Source organism: Amia ocellicauda, chromosome 7, assembly GCF_036373705.1.
Source record: "Amia ocellicauda isolate fAmiCal2 chromosome 7, fAmiCal2.hap1, whole genome shotgun sequence".
Classification (NCBI taxonomy): domain Eukaryota; kingdom Metazoa; phylum Chordata; class Actinopteri; order Amiiformes; family Amiidae; genus Amia; species Amia ocellicauda.
In genome coordinates, this window is record NC_089856.1 from 1103700 (window position 1) to 1123657 (window position 19958).

At 51.0% G+C, this 19958-nt stretch overlaps 2 protein-coding genes across 2 annotated transcripts; both read left to right on the top strand.

Annotated features, from left to right (window-relative positions):
* Window positions 1-1686: 1686 nt before the first annotated feature.
* pet100 (PET100 cytochrome c oxidase chaperone) lies at window positions 1687-4478 on the top strand. The gene is made up of 4 exons (XM_066707806.1): window positions 1687-1789; window positions 2093-2179; window positions 3082-3114; window positions 3801-4478. The coding sequence occupies exons 1-4, from the start codon at window positions 1763-1765 to the stop codon at window positions 3885-3887; spliced, it is 234 nt and encodes a 77-aa protein (XP_066563903.1). The 5' UTR covers window positions 1687-1762; the 3' UTR covers window positions 3888-4478.
* A 5299-nt stretch (window positions 4479-9777) lies between these two features.
* On the top strand, window positions 9778-19927 carry stxbp2 (syntaxin binding protein 2). The gene is made up of 19 exons (XM_066707807.1): window positions 9778-9855; window positions 12275-12324; window positions 12453-12534; window positions 12674-12750; window positions 12925-13000; window positions 13305-13408; window positions 13620-13768; window positions 13964-14048; window positions 15006-15136; window positions 15230-15337; window positions 15461-15518; window positions 15667-15732; window positions 15936-16016; window positions 16168-16309; window positions 16486-16592; window positions 16737-16835; window positions 16989-17074; window positions 17291-17451; window positions 17885-19927. The coding sequence occupies exons 1-19, from the start codon at window positions 9819-9821 to the stop codon at window positions 17953-17955; spliced, it is 1770 nt and encodes a 589-aa protein (XP_066563904.1). The 5' UTR covers window positions 9778-9818; the 3' UTR covers window positions 17956-19927.
* The last annotated feature ends 31 nt before the right edge of the window (window positions 19928-19958 follow it).

The window sequence follows — 19958 nt, forward strand, 5'->3', positions numbered from 1 at the left end:
CCCTCTGTCTGTCTGTGTCCCTCTGTCTGTGTGTCTGTCTGTGTGTCTGTCCCTCTGTGTGTCTGTCTGTGTCCCTCTGTCTGTGTGTCTGTCTGTGTGTCTGTCTGTCCCTCTGTTTGTCTGTATGTCCCTCTGTCCGTCTGTGTGTCTGTCTGTGTCCCTCTGTCTGTGTGTCTGTCCCTCTGTCTGTCTGTATGTCCGTCTGTCCCTCTGTCTGTCTGTGTGTCTGTCCCTCTGTGTGTCTGTCTGTGTCCCTCTGTCTGTGTGTCTGTCTGTGTGTCTGTCTGTCCCTCTGTTTGTCTGTATGTCCCTCTGTCCGTCTGTGTGTCTGTCTGTGTCCCTCTGTCTGTGTGTCTGTCCCTCTGTCTGTCTGTATGTCCGTCTGTCCCTCTGTCTGTCTGTGTGTCTGTCCCTCTGTGTGTCTGTCTGTGTCCCTCTGTCTGTGTGTCTGTCTGTGTCCCTCTGTCTGTGTGTCTGTCTGTGTGTCTGTCTCTCTGTTTGTCTGTGTGTCTGTCCCTCTGTCTGTCTGTATGTCCTTCTGTCCCTCTGTGTGTCTGTCTGTGTCCCTCTGTCTGTGTGTCTGTGTGTGTCTGTCGCTCTGTTTGTCTGTGTGTCTGTCCCTCTGTGTGTCTGTCTGTCTGTGTGTCCCTCTGTCTGTGTGTCTGTCCCTCTGTTTGTCTGTCCCTCTGTCTGTCTGTGTGTCTGTCCCTCTGTTTGTCTGTCCCTCTGTCTGTCTGTATGTCTGTCCCTCTGTGTGTCTGTCTCTCTGTTTGTCTGTGTGTCTGTCCCTCTGTCTGTCTGTGTCCCTCTGTCTGTGTGTCTGTCTGTGTGTCTGTCCCTCTGTGTGTCTGTCTGTGTCCCTCTGTCTGTGTGTCTGTCTGTGTGTCTGTCTGTCCCTCTGTTTGTCTGTATGTCCCTCTGTCCGTCTGTGTGTCTGTCTGTGTCCCTCTGTCTGTGTGTCTGTCCCTCTGTCTGTCTGTATGTCCGTCTGTCCCTCTGTCTGTCTGTGTGTCTGTCCCTCTGTGTGTCTGTCTGTGTCCCTCTGTCTGTGTGTCTGTCTGTGTGTCTGTCTCTCTGTTTGTCTGTGTGTCTGTCCCTCTGTCTGTCTGTATGTCCTTCTGTCCCTCTGTGTGTCTGTCTGTGTCCCTCTGTCTGTGTGTCTGTGTGTGTCTGTCGCTCTGTTTGTCTGTGTGTCTGTCCCTCTGTGTGTCTGTCTGTCTGTGTGTCCCTCTGTCTGTGTGTCTGTCCCTCTGTTTGTCTGTCCCTCTGTCTGTCTGTGTGTCTGTCCCTCTGTTTGTCTGTCCCTCTGTCTGTCTGTATGTCTGTCCCTCTGTGTGTCTGTCTCTCTGTTTGTCTGTGTGTCTGTCCCTCTGTCTGTCTGTGTCCCTCTGTCTGTGTGTCTGTCTGTGTGTCTGTCCCTCTGTGTGTCTGTCTGTGTCCCTCTGTCTGTGTGTCTGTCTGTGTGTCTGTCTGTGTGTCTGTCTGTCCCTCTGTTTGTCTGTATGTCCCTCTGTCCGTCTGTGTGTCTGTCTGTGTCCCTCTGTCTGTGTGTCTGTCGCTCTGTCTGTCTGTGTGTCTGTCCCTCTGTCTGTATGTCAGTCTGTGTGTCTGTCCCTCTGTCAGTCTGTGTGTCTGTCCCTCTGTCTGTCTGTGTGTCTGACTGTCTGTCCCTCGTCGTCGCTCTGTGGCGCCGGGTCCCTTTAAGGAGGCGTGGCTTGCGGGTCGACGCGGCGATCCCGGCAGTGCCGTGAAGGTCACAGACATGGGAGTCCGGCTGGAAATCTTCCGGGTGAGATCTTTTAAAATATAATGCGAAAATAAACTAATAAAGACCAACGGCAGCAGGACACAGAGCCGCGCTTATTGCGGTGCATTGAATCCAGATCCGAGACAGCGCGGCGGCGGCGCGGTCCTGCCCGGGCAGAGCTGTGCGCTGCGGGCACCCGTGTGCGTCAGTCCCGTGACAGACCGGAGCGGCTGAGCCCCGTCGGCCGTGTTTCGGTTCGGGTCTGTGGGTGTTAATATGACGCTGTTTTCCGCGGTGTCCTCTGCCCGGTCTCTCTCTCTGAACCCCTCCTGTTGATTTGTTTAGATGATGCTGTACCTGTCCTTCCCGGTGACAATGTTCTGGATCTCCAACCAGGCCGAATATTTCGAGGAATACGTGGTGAAGAGAAAGGCGAGTTGCTCGGGTTGTTTTTCTTGTGTGTTAAACTATAAATGAAGATGAATCCTGGATGTGATTCTTTAGGAAAAGGAGTTTAGACTCAAGAGTGCTGGGGGTCTGGAACAACCTGCCACCGTCTGACACACTGGCTGACTGACACACTGACTGACTGACTGTCTGTCTGACACACTGACTGACTGTCTGACTGACTGTCTGTCTGACACACTGACTGTCTGTCTGACACACTGACTGTCTGACTGACTGTCTATCTGACACACTGACTGACTGACTGTCTGTCTGACACACTGTCTGACACACTGACTGTCTGACTGACTGTCTATCTGACACACTGACTGACACACTGACTGACTGACTGACTGTCTGTCTGACACACTGACTGTCTGACTGACTGTCTATCTGACACACTGTCTGACACACTGACTGACTGACTGACTGTCTGTCTGACACACTGACTGACTGACTGTCTGTCTGACACACTGACTGACACACTGACTGTCTGACTGACTGTCTGTCTGACACACTGACTGACACACTGACTGACTGACTGACTGTCTGTCTGACACACTGACTGACTGACTGACTGTCTGTCTGACACACTGACTGACACACTGACTGACTGTCTGTCTGACACACTGACTGACTGACTGACTGTCTGACTGACTGTCTGTCTGACACACTGACTGTCTGACTGACTGTCTGTCTGACACACTGACTTCAGAAGTCGTTTGACCACGGTGTCCTGCCGGCTCATGTCCGAGAGCGGCTCATCCTGTCCTCCAGTCTGCTGAGACTCGGGTGAATCTGCTCGTGTCTCTAGTGCAGTGATGTTGGCTCTGCTGATTGAAATGTGTTGCCTGTTGTGAGCTGACCGCGCTGTAACTCTGTCTCTGCAGAGGGAGCTGTACCCCCCCGATGAGAAGCTGCAGGTGAGTGTCTGCCCGTGCTGAAACTGGGGGCCGTCCTCGTCATTGCTGCCTTCGCCTCTGCCAGGCCCAGCCTCGCACTGTTGTGCCTCTGGAGCTGGGGGGGGCAGTTGTGTGCTGACAGGAATTGTAATTGTCATATTTATGCCAGGGTTACAAAGTGGCTGTGTGTGGAGCGTGCTCTCCCTCTCCCTCTCTCTCTCTCTCCATCTCCCACAGATTTAATATATATATATATATGTATTATTGGCATGACTTTATTTCATCAGTGTCGCCAAAGCGTTTACAAACACAATCAGGCACATCAGAGACAGTAATAGCAAATAACAAATGCGCACACACACTCTCATTGCATACCCCCCTTCCCTAACACACACACACACAGCCTCCCACGTTACAAGAAATCGATGGGCTCATTCTCCAGGCATCCGAGCTCTGTCACCCGAGGGGGGGGGCGCAGCCATTGAGCGCTGACAGCGACTGGTGGCTCTCTGAAGGGCCGGACCGAAGGGGCCGATCATTACTCCACCATGAGAGAACGCAACAAAATAAAGACCGCAGTGTGCTCTTTGGAAAAGAAAAGAGAAAGGAGAGAGAGAGAGTCAATAAAGTCATGTCATGCACCTTGAGTTGAAATTGAATTGAGAGAGAGACGTTCTGATGTCTTTGTGTCTCTTGTCCTGTCGCAGAAAAAGAGGCTGGAGGAGTTTCGGGACCGTGTGAGGGAGAGGAGGGAGCTCAAGATGCAGGGCGAGATGGAGACGGGGACGCAGTAGGACCAGTGAGGTGGGAGCGGCCCCCGAGCTGACCCTTGGCCCAGAGCACAGAGCGGACAGGACCAGCGGGCCCGGGCTGTCCCTGCCTCTGCTCTTTGTCCCTAATGAGAAATGTGAGACTCTTAAGCACAGGAACGTGCAAACTTATATTAGCAGGCCTTGTGTGCAAACTGCCCCACTGCACCCTTAATCAGGTATCAGGTGGGCGGTCAAAAACGGGGCCTGCGCAGGAAGACGTGGAAATAAAATCTCATCGCCTTTTCTTTGTGTGCTTATTTATCCTTTTTTTTTTTTTATCTGTTCAATTAGAGAAACAAGCTTAACGAATCAAAACATTAAATAACTAATCTTTTTTTCAAGCCCAGTTGATTTCTCCGCTACTTCAAAGTACAAGAACAGAAAACAAAACCACGCTGGGGGTGTAAATACGCCCTACAAAGACCTCTGGATGCAGGGACGAGGGCCAAGCTGAAAATGAAATCTCGTGGCCCTGGGCTGTAATATATCGGCAACTGGAGACCGTGATAAATGTCTTGTGCAAAGCCGTGTGTGATTTCTGTAAATATGATGCCATTAAAGGTTTCTTCTGTCCTTCGTGTGAAGTCTTGGGCTTTTCCTGCAGTCTTACAGGCAGGAGACTACGCTTCCTCTCCTGTGCGACTCGAATGGGTTTGGAAGTAGGTCAGTGTTCTCCATTATTAATTGATTTCGCCGCAGTCTAAGAGATAAGGTTCCCTTTGAAGGGTCCCACGTTACAGAATGTAATTGCTGGAGAGAAAAAGCAAAGCAAATCATTTGAAGTATTCCTTCCATTGTCTGCTCGGTTCTGTTCTGAAAATCTATTCTGAGAACCTGCTTCTGTTTTCCTGTAGATAACGATTGTGCTGGTTCTCATCTGGACCATTAAAAATAACTTCCCCAGAGTCTCGTGGTGGCCCACTGACCTATGTGGTTCAAGGACTTTTTTTCCAGTGTGAAAGTGTTTGTTTTATATTATATATACAGACTGGTGACAAATTAAAAGAAAAACCTGAATAATTGAGTGGAGGAATGTAACGAATGCAGATGCCAAACAGGTGCACTGCATGACACAATTAAGCAATTAACTCTGCGGCTCTGTTGCATGTATACAAATGCTGAGGAGGCCCAGCTGACCTCGATTTTGGATCCAGGTGGCAAGATGAAAAGATCTAAGTGACTGTGAAAGAGGATTATTATTGGGGCACAATAGGCACTGGTCTACAGAGATGTTGAAAAGTGATCTGATCAGATGAGTCATCCGTCACCATATTCTGGACAAGTGGGCGAGTGCGTGTGTGGGACACCAAGAGAACGGGACAGGCCTGACTGCTGGACCCCTACAGTGAGGGGGTCCGGAGGCTCTGTTATGCTGTGAGAGTCATTTTCCTGGCATGGTTTGGGTCCACTTGTCCCCTTAGAGGGAAGGGTCACTGCAAATCATGACAGTTATTCTGAGTGATCTCCTTTATCCTATGGTGACACATTTCTCTCCTGATGGGAGTGTCTCTTCCAGGATGACAATGCCCATCCACAGGGCACGAGGGTCACTGAATGGTGTGATGAGTGTGAAAATGATGTGACTCATATGCTCTGGCCTTCAGTCACCAGATCTCAGCCCAATTGAACACCTATGGGAGATTGTGGACCGACGTGTTAGACAGCGCTCTCCACCACCATCTTCAAAACCCCAAATGAGGGAATATCTTTTGTAAGAATGGTGTCCATCCCTCCAGTAGAGTCCAGAGACTCGTAGAATCTGTGCCAAGAGCAGTGAAGCTGCTCTGGGGCTCGTGGTGCCCAAGACCTCACTGAGACACTGTATGTGGGTTTTTATTTAATTTGTCACCTGTCTGTATGTATATACTGTATATGTAACAACATAAGGATGCATGACTAGATCCTTGCCTGGAATGAGATGGCCAAAGAAAGAAATGCTTCTGAGAATGAAGTTATCTGTGACATATTGAAGGGGCTGGGTGGGCGGGACTGATCACAGGGGAACAGATTAGAGAGCGACTGATAAAGTAGTTATGCAATGGATACCGCTGTCTGTGAAGGGTGGCTCGATCTTGCCATTCCTGTGCCGCAAACCTCCACTCATTCGCTTCAGGGCAGCTGTTTGAAGCCAATGTGCAGCGTCAGCTTCTCAGATCGGAAACCAAGGGACTCAAGCAGCATTGTAATGAAGCCGTTTATACCGCCGGGGAATGTGTTCAGCAAAAGAGGGCTCTAAATGGATTAACACTTCACATCATGTAGCTCAGATTCTCCCTCTCCAACTCCTCCTCTCTGCTCCGTCTCTCCCTTGTCCCTCCAAGGTGGACAGTGTCATAACAGAAACAATACAGACAATGTCACAGTGTAGGACAGTGTGGACATGGCGGAGGTCATGACTACATAAACGCAAGCGTCCCAGTGGTGGAAACAGAGGAGGGTCGGGTGTGATGTCATGGGGATTGCCTCGTGATGTCTCTGGACTCACTCGATGCCCAGGTCAAGCTGGTGGTCCACACGGAATCAGCACAGAATCAAGCCGAATTGGACAAATTCGTTTCGGTAACCTGACCGGTGTCCCAACACACGTCTGAGGTAGACGGACAGAGACGATAGATTGAAGGACGCACTGAAGTAAGACGATGATTTTAAAAATAACCAGGCAACTCAAGACTACCGACTAACTGGCCATAGCTAAACATCTTCACAGCTGTAGACTAACCAGATCACTAGGTACTAACCTGACTCCTAGGTAGTGCTCAGAAATGAGTGACTGATCAAGACTTTTCCAACTCCCTACTTTGGTCCAGAAGCTTGGAGAGATAAAGAGAGAGAGAGGGACAGAGGGAGCAGGGAGAGGAGACAGATGTGGAAGTGTTGGAAAGTGGAATGGAGGAGGAGAAGGAGTAGTGGGGCCTCTCTGGTGCCCCTGGGGGGTCAGGACCGGTGGTGGTGGACGTAGTGAGGAAGAGGAGATCAAAGTTTCCAGGTCTCCCTGTTCCTGAATCAGCTGGACAATATGCCCAGGGTCACCAGAGTGCTGTACTGCAGGGTCAGGCTGCAGGACGGGACGTACCAACTGGAGACACCACGGTGAGGGGAGCGAGGGGATGTTGGGAAGGTAGAGAGCAGTGAGGGACAGGGGAGAGGTAGGTGTGCTGATAAAGGCATCTCCCAAATGATTTGTATTATTATTAATAATAATATGCTACCAGTTAAAACATTTAGTTCTGGCAACATTGTATGAGGTTGTGGTTTAGTTGTAGTTTTTAAGGTGTAGAATCGTCTTATCCTGACCTCGTGGTGCTGCTCTCTGCTTGTCTCCTTCACCGCTCCCTGGATCTTTAATGTCCACCCAGCGCAGTCCTATTATTATGCATTACTAATTGTGTGCATCTTTTGTGCATCTTTTTACATCCAACCGACACAAACCTTTCTTTCTGTGAGTTGCTTGTCAGCCATGCTTCTGAGGAATGTCGTGTAAATATCACTCCATCACATTATCTGACAACCTTTCACAACCTCCCATGGAGTCGACAAACTGGTGTCGCCACATCGCCGAACGTGTCCTGCGGTCACTGTGTTAGAAATGTCGCCACAGTATTGTTTGTTCACCTGGGTTGGGCTCCCAACACACGAACCCGGCACATGGTGGGCTACGTGGATGTGAATCTGTCCCAGTTCGAAGGTACGGGACTCTGCCGGAGACGTGCCCCTTGCCATCGATCCAATGTGTTTCAAACTGTAGCCAAAACCTGAGCGGGGGATCTTACAGGTTTCTAATGCAGAAAAACCCTTCATGCAAATGGATACTTTTGATCAGGCAGTGTGCCCACCCCTGCGCAGATGCAAATAAATATATATATTTATATATTCAGTGGGGAATCTCTCTCTCTCTCTTAGCTGGGGATTCGGATGCAGCTGCTGTCTGGGGACCCTTGTTTCCGAATGTAAACTGTCGTTGTCCCATGGCGCCACACAGCCATGATTCCCAACCCTGGCCCCGGGCCCTGCTGCCCTGCTGTTTCTGCTCTAACACGCGCTCTCAGCTACTGAATCGAACCCCTTAATTGTCTCTTAATGATGGCAACAGTTGGAGTTTTCAAGCTCCATAGAAAGTGAGACCAGGCACTTCAATCCTCCATCATTCTGTAAACTAAGGAAGTTCAAAAGTCAAATTACACAAATCGGTTCACATTGACACTGAATCTCCCAGGCACCGCACACGGGCCGAACCTTGAGGCCGAGACACAACACCAAGCACAAAAAGGGAGCTTGCACTAGCACAGGCTATGCACCAGGCACGTGGACAACTCAGAGGACCTCCTGCCCACTGGACAGGGTGAGGGCCTGTCTGTCTTTCTGTCTGTCAAATCAGTTTCCTGGTCTCAAATTATGTCTCCCATGCAATTATTATTATAGTAATTAGTTACTACTGTAATTATTACTACTGTTCTTATTATAACTCTGTTTGCTCTGATTGGCAGATGAAGTGAGGGTGGCTGTGTATGTGGGCCCGGATGGGAAGCCAGCCCTGGGACACAGACACTGCCAGCAGTGAGCCACGAGTGGGCCAACAGAGGGACTGACTGACTGACACACTGACACATGGAATGACTGATTATTATTAATTATTATTATTCCTCTCACATCATTGTCATTATTTACCATGCTAAAATCACAGTAAAGTGTAGAGTGGTGTATTGTGGTACAGAAATTCAATAAGTGTTGTGTAGTGTAGTGTCCTGTGGTAGCCTGTTAACACAGTAACGTGTCATGTGGTTGACCCTGCTTAAGATTTCATAGTGACCACAATCTGTGGTGACATCAAATAGAGTGCTATTACTACTCTGATTACAAACTGTCACTGATACAAACCACACAAAATAATACATATACAGACCGGTGACAAATTAGAGGAAAAACCTGAATAAATGAGTGGAGGAACATAACGAATGCAGATGCCTCCAAACAGGTGCACTGCATGATACAATTAAGCAATTAACATCCTGTCACGCTCTGTGGCATGATGTATAAATGCACATTTGAGAGTTCAGTGGTGCAAAAACCATAGGCACTGGTCTACAGTGATCTGGTCAGATGAGTCATCCGTCACCATGTTCTGGACAAGTGGGCGAGTGCGTGTGTGGGACACTAAGAGAACGGGACAGGCCTGACTGCTGGACCCCTACAGTGAGGGGGTCCGGAGGCTCTGTTACGCTGTGGGGGGCATTTTCCTGGCATGGTTTGGGTCCATTTGTCCCTTTTAGAGGGAAGGGTCACTGCAAATCATGACGCAGTTATTCTGAGTGATCTCCTTTATCCTATGGTGACACATTTCTGTCCTGATGGGAGTGTCTCTTCCAGGATGACAATGCCCATCCACAGGGCACGAGGGTCACTGAATGGTGTGATGAGTGTGAAAATGATGTGACTCATATGCTCTGGCCTTCAGTCACCAGATCTCAACCCAATTGAACACCTATGGGAGATTGTGGACCGACGTGTTAGACAGTGCTCTCCTCCACCATCATCAAAACCCCAAATGAGGGAATATCTTTTGGAAGAATGGTGTCCATCCCTCCAGTAGAGTCCAGAGACTCGTAGAATCTGTGCCAAGAGCAGTGAAGCTGTTCTGGGGCTCGTGGTGCCCAACACCTCACTGAGACACTGTATGTGGGTTTTTCCTTTCATTTGTCACTCGTCTGTATATTGTGCAAAAAGTACTGCTGCCTGCAGACCAATAATCTTCAGATACTTTCATCTCTAGTTATTATTTAGCTGAAGTATAAATCGCGGGCGCTTGCAACAGACCCTGGCTGACGTCACGCTGGCGGTCGGAAGGGGCGTTGTTTAAGAGGGGCGTGTCTGTCTGTCTGTTTTTCCGGTGGAGAGTGAAAAGCAGGAAGTAGCAAGATGGCTCCCAGCGGCTTGAAGGCGATAGTCGGAGAGAGTGAGTGGATTTTAAACTTGTCTAAGCGCCTGTATTTCTGAGACAGTGGCCGTCACAGGCTTTCTCTCGCGGGGAGAGCGGGAGGCTGATGATGTCACACACTGACGTCATATGCGAACATGTAAATAGCAGTGTTGGTATCTAAACGGTGTTACTGGCGTGATTCGGTTCGTTCATCAAACTACACACTGTTCAACATGGCATCAGTCAGGGTGTTGTGTAGAAAACTGGACCGAGACGTGTTTCTGTGAAGAGACGGGCTGGTGCGTTTGCTCCGTTGTGTTCAGTATCATAATAATGATAATAATGGGTTCAGGTTTGCGATAGTGGCTGGATGGACATGTGTGTGTGTGTGTGTGTGTGTGTGTGTGTGTGTGTGTGTGTGTGTGTGTGTGTGTGTGTGTGTGTGTGTGCGCTTATTAAAAATAATACAGAGGACGAGTTGGGCTGAAACGAGCGGGTTATTGAAGCACCGTGTCCGTGTGACTAATATGAATAATCACACATTGCATATCAGTTTCCAGAGCCGTGTTTTGACGCACAGTGTCTCTGTTGCTGTGCCAGCCTGCCTGCCTGGTCTCCTGACGCGGGGGAGGGTGCTGTGTGGGCTGGTTAAATATTACCCGAGCTTTGGATTTTTGTAAACCTGACAACCACTGAATTACTATGGGGAAATAAGTGCTTTTTCCTGCCCCCGCTCTCTATCTGTCCATCTTCCTCCCTCGGCCGTGATGGAGGAAGTGGGTGAGCACAGGCCAGGAGGTGGGGTGGAGCCGCCAGACGAGGAAGCTCTGCAGGGTTACAGGCCACAGTGGAGGGAAACAGCCGTGTAGTGTGTAGTGTGTAGTGTGTTGTGTGTTGTGTGTAGTGATGGCCATTTAGCAGCACCAGCCCATACTATCCAATGTTGCAACATTGAAGCAAGACTGTTGGCGCAATGAAGTCTTATGAAGTCGGTCATATGGATGATTATAAGTGACACAATCCTCGGGATTACACTCCCAGGTCCTCGTGATTGAGTGTATGAGCTCAAACGACGGCAGGAACCGCTCACATCTCCACTGCAGACCCCACAGCTTATTATCTGCCTGTCGGTCAGTGTGACGGGCCAGAGGGAGGGATGATGCAAATTCACAAACGCTTATTGAGTTGAAGAGTGAGAGTGGATCTCTCTCTCTCTCGCTCGCTGAACCTGTTCCTAATAGAAATGGGATGAGTCTCCCTCTGTGAATGGCATTATTCCCCTGAGGGCTGACATGTCACTGTCACAGTGTTTCTGGGGTATTCATTCTTGCTGTGATGTGACTTTGCTATGATCCTCTACGATGAAATACCTATTCTTCCACCAAGCTTCTTTAACAGGCAGAATTGCCCTCACTGCAGTGCCCTGGCGTGGCCGTTTGAGTCGACCTGCCTGTGTGTTTGATGTTCTTTGTACAGCATATCCACACAGTAGCGGTCAGAGCAGAAACCTGCCTGTCAACAACAATCCACCACGTCGAAACCATGTTGGCATAGTGATATCACAATGGTACGGAGGTGTTTGGAGGGAACATGACAGAGAGAAGGACAAGTGCCATTTAATCTGTTTTAGTTTTAATTAGATTGTGTAACGTGGAGAAGTGTCAGTCTCCTTGCTCTCTCTCTCACACTGCACTCTCTCGCTCGCTCTGCTGATTTAGGTTAATTGGGTGACATGGAGCTGCCTGTTGCCTATGGCACCCAGCAGAACTGGACAATGAATGTACCTTTATTAACATCTCTGTGCTCTGTTATCTGTCCATCTTTTCACCAAGTACTTTAGCCCAGTGTCAGGGTTACGACTGACAGTAATTGGGCCTATTCATAATAAACAGGGAGGGAATGAGAGCACGGGACGGAGAAACGACTGTACTGTACTGTTTTATTCTGCACTGTTCTGTACTGTATTGCACTGCTCTTCACACAGGAAGCTCCATGCTTGATTCAGTTTGGTGCTTTTGCATTCTGTATAAAATGTCAAAAGCAAAAGCCACTTGTTTTTTGTTGACAGTTTAAGCGAATCGGAAGTCACTCGTTTAACGGGGTGTTATTTTTGTGTGTGTGTGTGTATATATATATATATATATATATATATATATACACAGACGGGTGACAAATTAAAGGAAAACCAACACAACATGGCATCAGTGTCTCAGTGAGGTGTTGGGCACCACGAGCCCCAGAACGGCTTCAATGCTCTTGGCGCAGATTGTACGAGTCTCTGGACTCCATGAACACCATTCCTCCAAAAGATATTCCCTCATTTGGGGTTTTGATGATGGCATCTGCATTCGTTATGTTCCCCCACTCATTTATTCATTTTTCCTTTAATTTGTCACCAGTCTGTACATATATATCTTTGTATGTTTAAGTGTATTGACTTGTTTCTCTCTCTCAGAAATCCTGAACGGGGTGATCAAGAGTGTGAAGAAGGACGGAGAATGGAAGGTACCATCAGTAGAGTTTTAATGTATTTATTTGGTCCCAGTTTGCTCACACAGTGATCACCCATTGATCGAGTGGTCAGTTTGATTGACTGCCTCTGCCTCTCCCTCCCTGCCCTCCTGTCCCCGTAGGTCCTGATCGTCGATCACCCCAGCATGAGGATCCTGTCTTCCTGCTGCAAGATGTCTGACATCATGGCAGAAGGGGTCACCAGTGAGTGGGGTGGGGGTTGGAGGAGGGAGGGAGTGAGGGGGTGTTTCTGCCGGTCCTGTCGTGGTGCCGTGATGTTTTTGTGTGCGTGTGTGTTGTCGTCGTCGTCGTCGTTGTGGTGGTGATGCGTCTGTTCTTGCAGTTGTGGAGGACCTGAACAAGCGAAGGGAGCCCATCTCCAGTCTGGAGGCCATTTACCTCATCTCCCCCACGGCTCAGGTCAGCGCTGGGGCATCCCCCTCCCCCTCTCCCTCTCTCATTTAATCCCCCCTCTCTCCCTCCCTCTCTCTCCTCCTCTCCCCCAGACTCTGTGTGGTGTTAATGTGCAGTCAGTGAGGCGGTGTAGTGAAGGTGTGTCTCTATTCACCACCCCCCCCACTCTCTCGCCCCCAGTCCATCAAGGCCCTGATAAACGACTTCAGAGAGACGACGTTCACGTACAAGGCTGCCCACGTCTTCTTCACCGACAGTGAGTCCCTGATCGGGCTCTGCTCTCTGCGGCTGCATCGAGGCCGTGTGTCTGAGCACTGCGAAGCCAAAACAGCCCGGAGTAAACCCCCCAAACGGACGCCAACAAGAGTCCTGCCCAGATCATATTCCTCCTCTGGCCTGCTTGTGGTTTGGATAAGTTGTGATGTACAGGGCCCTCCAGGTCTATTCAGAATAGGGATGAATAGGACCAAAAAAAACACAGAAGTGTGTCCTGTCAAAATAGTCGACTGCAATCTGTGTCCCTCAGTGTCCAGTCTGACTGTGTCCTTTGTGTCCCGCAGTCTGTCCTGACGGCCTGTTCTCAGAGATCGGCAAGGCCAGGGCGTCTCGCTTCATCAAGACCCTGAAGGAGATCAACGTGGCCTTCCTGCCCAAGGAGTCGCAGGTACGACTGACCAACTGGCGTGCTGGCGTCCTGACCGATCATGCCATTGCTGGCCTGAGCGACCGCCTCACTGCCTCGTTGCCCGCCTCACTAGAGTCTCAGCCTGTGACCTTTGTCCGACCCTCTGTGTGTCCGTCCCTTGGTCTGAACACGTGTGTGACCCTCGGTGTGCCGGTCCCTCGCTCTGACCCTCTGTGTGTCCATCCCTCAGGTGTACTCCCTGGACAACCCCTCCTCGTTCTACACGCTGTTCAGCCCCCATCGCACCGCAGACAAGAACACCCTGATGGAGAACATGGCCGAGCAGATCGCCACACTGTGCGACACGCTGAAGGAGTACCCCGCCGTGCGATACCGCAAGTAAGCCCCGCCCAGTACGGCCCAGCAGTGCCATTTGATTGTTTTGCCTTTAGAATGTTTTTTGTTCCTCTCTCTCTGTGTCTCTCCCCTTCTCTCCGTCTTCCTTTCCCCTGTCACATGGTGTGTGTGCGAGACAGTGAGCGTGGTCTATGTTTTTGCACGCTGTGTGATGTTTCCCTGCCTGTCTTCCCCAAGGGGCCCGGAGGACAACGCTCTGCTCGCTGGGATGGTGCTGGACCGGCTCAATGCTCACAAGGCTGACAACCCCAGCATGGGAGAGGTGAGCCCCACTCCGCCCTGCCCCGCACAGGACTCGGCTTTCCTTTCTTTCTTTTCTTCTTCCCTCCTTAAAGTGGCTGCTGTGCCTCGCTCTCCCTGCTCCTCACAAGCCCTGTAAAGGCGTCGGCGAAGAAAAAATATATATATCCAGGGCACAGAGGTCAGAAGGGTCAGTCCGTGGCATTGCGGCAGAATCTCTGACCACTTCCTGTTTCTGTCACGCTCTGCAAAGACTTGGGTTTTCCTCGCTTGTGTTTGTTTTCATTTTCTCTCTCCTCTGTTTTTCAGTCTCCTCCTCTGCTCTCCTCGCTTGCTGCCGCCCAGTCTCTCCGGCTGTGCTGGCGGCCGCGCTGCAGGCACGTATTCTTCTGCTTCTTTTCCTCCTCCTCCTCCTCCTCCTCCTCTGTAGCGTCGTGCTAGATCGCACCAGTGTCAGTCAGTCAGTCAGTCGAGCTCCAGACATTGCGAGACACAGGTGAAGGAGAAGGGAACTGGCGCTCTGGACAGACGAGTTTGTCGGGCCGCAGACGAGCAGGCCTGGATGGGGGACAGAATTAAATGCAGTATGACTGGGTTCAGTTGTGCTTGTCTGTGTGTCAGTCTGTCGGCATCACTGTGTCTGTAAAAGTCACACTGTGATCACTGTTGAGCTGTTGTGCAGCTGCGGTCTAAGCTTTAACCCTCCGCTGTGAGTCTCGGGCTCTGTCCTGCCCTGGGGGTGTGTGTGATGAAATCTGGTTATTCCAGTTCCCTGAATTCCTGAAATACTGTGGCCCTGCCCAGTGAATGAACAGACCAATAAAGGAGTAAATCAAATAATAAAGGAAAAGCGTGACTTCAGTAATGTCTGTTTTTGCATGTATTCATTTTTGTAATTGTGGTTTTTCCTCGCTGGATCACCTGCCAATCAGCCAACTGGTTTTCTTTCTCTCGCGCGTGTGTCTGTCTCGTGTGTCAGGGGGCAGACAAGGCCCGCTCCCAGCTGCTGATAGTGGACAGAGGTTACGACCCCGTGTCGCCCATCCTGCATGAGCTGACCTTCCAGGCCATGGTGTACGACCTGCTGGACATCGAGCATGACATTTACAAGTGAGTCCTGCCGACACACTGACTGTCTGACACACTGACTGACTAAATTACTTCTCTGTGCATCTATGTCTGTCTGTCTGCTCGGGTCCACAGGTATGAGACGACTGGTCTGGGTGACAGTCGGGAGAAGGAGGTCCTGCTGGACGAGGACGATGACCTGTGGGTGCAGCTCCGCCACATGCACATTGCCGATGTCACCAAGTATGCCCGCCCCCGCCCGCCTGAGCCAACAGGCCCACTGACATGCAAAAATAAAGGAAATTAAAGTAAAACAGCCTCCAATGCCGATGTGACTGTCCTGTCTGTCTGTCTGTCTGTCTGCAGGAAAGTGACCGAGCTGCTAAAGACTTTCTGCGAGAGCAAGAGGATGTGCACAGACAAGGCGAGTCTCTGGACACTGTGTGCCACCTTACACACACTTGCACACAGACACAGGCTGGACACACACAGACGCACACAGACCTGATGATGATGATGATGATGATGATGATGATGGTTAGTGACGATGGCTGCTGTCTTCTGGTTCCCAGGCCAACATCAAAGACCTGTCACAGATGCTGAAGAAGATGCCCCAGTACCAGAAGGAGCTGAGCATTGTGGGTAGCCTCTGCCTCCCTCCCCCTGTTGTGTGTGTGTGTGTGTGTGCTGCAGCGACACCTCTAGGCCAGAAGTAGAGAGACGCGTGTGAAGACCTTTTAAAATAACTCCATGAGAGGGTGTGGTGTGTGCAGGGTCTGACATAATGCAGCAGCAGCAGGTGACTGTCCCCTACCCCTGACCCTGGCTCTCTCTGTTGTAGTACTCCACACACCTGCACCTGGCGGAGGCCTGCATGAAGCGCTTCAGGACGTCCCTGGACAAGCTGTGTGAGGTGGAGCAGGTCAGGGTCCTGTCCTCAGCCGCGTCTGGCCTACGTGTAGTTGTGTGTTTGTGATTGCGTGTGCATCTGTCTCCTGTGTGAGTCTGTGCGTCGGTACCCTCTGTATGTGTGTGTGTGTGTGTGTGTGACCGTGGCTGCCTCCTCCCTGCAGGACCTGGCGATGGGCACGGACGCGGAGGGGGAGCCCATCAAAGACCCCATGAAGAGCATTGTTCCGGTGCTGCTGAACACCGAGGTGCAGCCGCTGGACAAGATCCGCATCATCCTGCTCTACATCTTCCACAAGAAGAAGGGTACGGCACACTCGCACACACACACTCACACATGCATGCACACTACATACACCACTCTGCAAGTTCCGCATCATCCTGCTCTACATATTCCACTAGAGGAAGGGTATGGCGCGCGCACACACACACACACACACACACAGAGACACAACTCCACAGTGTCCCGCTCTGTGTCTCAGGGGTCGGGGAGGAGAGCCTGACCAAGCTGATCCAGCACGCCAACATCCAGCAGGACAGCAACATCATCCACAACCTGCAGCGGCTTGGCTGCCCCATCATCGCTGGGGTGAGAGGACGGGGGGCTGTGTGTGTGGGGGGCTGTGTGTGTGGGGGGCTGTGTGTGTGGGGGGCTGTGTGTGTGGGGGGCTGTGTGTGTGGGGGGGCTGTGTGTGTGGGGGGCCTCTGTTTGTTGACCGAGCGTGTGTTTCAGGGCACCAACACCGGGAGTGCCATACCTGACAGGAAGGAGCGGACAGAGAGCACCTACCAGCTGTCCCGCTGGACACCTGTCATCAAGGATGTCATGGAGGTGAGAGGGTAAAGGTCAGGGGCCAGGACATGCACCCACACAAGGGCACTATGTGTTTAGCATGGTCTCAGCCCTGGTCCCGAGAGACAGGCACTTACCTGAAGCACTGATTTCTAACCCTGTGTTGTGTGTTGTGTTGGTCTCTGTGAGCAGAACGCCATAGAGGACAAGCTGGACAAGAAGGCGTGGCCCTTCATCTCTGACCCCGCTCCCATCCCCACCACCCAGACTGCAGTCAGGTACAGCCATGAGTGCCCTGCCTGCCTGTGTCTGTCTGTATCGCTCCATCTCTTTGTCTCTCTTTCCCTCTCCTTTCTTTCTCTCTCTCTCTCCCCCAGTCAATTTTTAATTTCAATTTCAGTTTCTGTTTCTGTCTTGCTCTGAACATTATAAATGAATGATTTTTGCAAATAGTCATATCCCTCTCTCTTGCTCTCTCCTTCACCCTCTGACAGTAGTGCCCGGTTCGGCCACTGGCATAAGAGCAAGTCCCCGGCGGAGAGCCGCTCGGGGCCGCGGCTCCTGGTCTTCATGCTGGGGGGGGTGGCGCACTCGGAGATGCGCTCGGCCTATGAGGTGACGCGCGCCCTGGACGGCAAGTGGGAGGTGGTCATCGGTGAGTGCGGGGCGCGGGGACACGGTCTTCCCTGGGGCCGACCCGTGGGCCCACCCCACCGGATTCCACCGGCTTGCGATTCCCGCGGTGCCGGGATGTCCGTGTTGACGGCGGCACCTCTTTCTGTGGGTCGTGCAGAAAGATATATAAAGATATAAAGATCTATATAAACAAAATAACCGCCAGTTTTTTCTAAGACTGAGACTTTCCCTGTCCTTTTCTTTGGATTTGGTTTAGTGGTTTAGTAGTTGGTTATTCTGTAGTGTGTAAACAAACAGACACGGCGTGTGGCGGGAACATGTGCTTCCTGTGTTTCAGGGCGTGTGCCGGTGCTGTCGGTGATTCTGATGGGCAAAACGTGATAAAAGTGTCTTTTTTACCGTGATGGCTTAACCATGTGTCTCGTGTCTCCTCTCTCCTCTCCTCCCCACAGGCTCCACCCACATCCTCACCCCCCGCAGCTTCCTGAGCGACCTCAAACAGCTGGACCAGCCGCCCCAGTAGTGCGCCAGAGACACCAACACACACACACACACACACACACACACACACACACACACAGAGAAAGAGAGACATAGAGACAGAGAGACCACTTTCCCTACCGACACCTCTGAGTAGACCTTGACCGTCTTCCTCCGGTGCATCTCACTGCCTGAATGCCCCCACAGTGACCAGGCCCCAGACACGCCGATCCGGTGTCCTAAGCACAGTGAAGGCAGTTTGGGCCCCACAGGACCTCACTGCCGCCGTGCGTTACAGCCACAGCAAGAGTGTCCCGCCCTGGGAATGGACGCCAGGCCTCGGCGCAGTGCCAGAGCTACGCTTGGCTTGCCCGCCGGTGCCCAATTGCGACTGCAGGGTCACGCCAGCTGTTACGGGGGGATGCTGTGAAGGCAGTCTTGGCACAAGGCCGGGTTCTGGGCACGTTTCTGATCCAAAGCTTTGGGAGATGTGAAACAAGGGGTGACGTCTCTACTGGTGTCCCCTAAACAGGCCTGTCCTCCGGGTGAATCCGCAGTTAAAACAGGGATCCATTCTCAGTTTTCTTTTTGCCCATTTGCCTGCGGCCAGCTCCCCCCCACCCGATCGCTAGTCACAGAGCCGGGCCTGGTCACATTTCGGGGGTTATGATTGTTGATTTGTTGATTGTCAACTGAAATACGGTTTAAGCAAACTGAGTCATGCAGTAGAGAATCGTTTTCTTAATTAACAGTAAGTGCCTTCAGACCTGGGTCAGCGTCTTGATTTCTGGCCCGGGCCAGTTTCTCTTCCCCTCGTCGCCTCGCTGGTCTCCTTCTCTCTCCGTCTCCCTCTCTCTCTGGGTTTAAGAAGAAGTAAACACATAAATAAGTGCCTCCCATCTCAAATCCCTGCCCGTTCCTCCCGATTCGCTTCCCTGGCCGCTCTGCTGCCGGTTCTGTGAGGGACCGAGGGCGTGAGGTGCGTCGGGAGGCGGGGAGCGGGCGTTAAACTGTGTGCTTGTTAATTAACATCACTCGTCTCGCTGGGAGCCTCCGTGTGCCTTGTCTCGGCTTCTTGACCTCCCGAGGGCTTTTTCCGCCCGAAACTGGATATCGATTGTATTGTTGCCTGAAACAGCGCTTGCCTCCTTTCTGTCCTGTGGTCTGTTGTTCAGCAGCGCTCCTGTCCTGCTGTGAGAACTGAATGCCAGGTTCAGTCGGTCTCTTGGCTTCTTTATGCTCCTGCCGAACCTTTGGTGTATATATTTATTTTGAGATTGACCAATCAAATTGAAATAAAATTATCTATATAGATAAATATATTTAAGTGTGTATTCAAGTGTGGGCCGACAGGAGGGGGATCTGTGAAGCTCGTTTGTTTCAGTTCAGTTTTTTAATGTTCTATGTCTGTGTAACTGAGTGTGTGAAGGAGGGCCCTGTAGTTTCTAAGGCCGGTCTGTCTTCTAAGCCCTTCCGGGTTGTGTGCGGGATCCCGAAGAGGCCTGGCTCTCTCACTCCCTCCCAAGGGACCCCCCAGCACCACACCCTCGCTCTCCTCCTTCATCTCTCCTCTGCAGGATGCGTGTTGTGTTCAGGAGGTGTGTGTGTACCCGGTTCACTGCCGAATCAACTCGCTGTCTGCTTAAGAGCTGTGGAGAGACTGTAATCGTATATACGTTAAATTTTTCTTTATTTTGTGGGTGAGGGGGGCGAGTCTTACAGGTTAACCCCCCAGCAGGATGAGCAGATCCATAATGCTGAGGGTTTCAGGAGCGTGTGAGAATCGCACACTCGCCCACTTTCAATCCGGTGTGTTTATGACCACGTTTGAAGAAGAAGAAGAAGAAGAAGAAGAGACTCGACCCTGAAATCCTCTTGACAGTTGTTTTAAATGTCATGCTGTGTTTGTGATTTTCTGAATCTGTGCTTTGGTTGTGGGTTTTTTATGTGTATTATTGTTGTATCTCAGTCACTTTAGACCTTGCCAAATAAATGTATTCATCTTAATAAAGCAACTCGGATGCTTTGTCTTTTTTCTCCAGATAA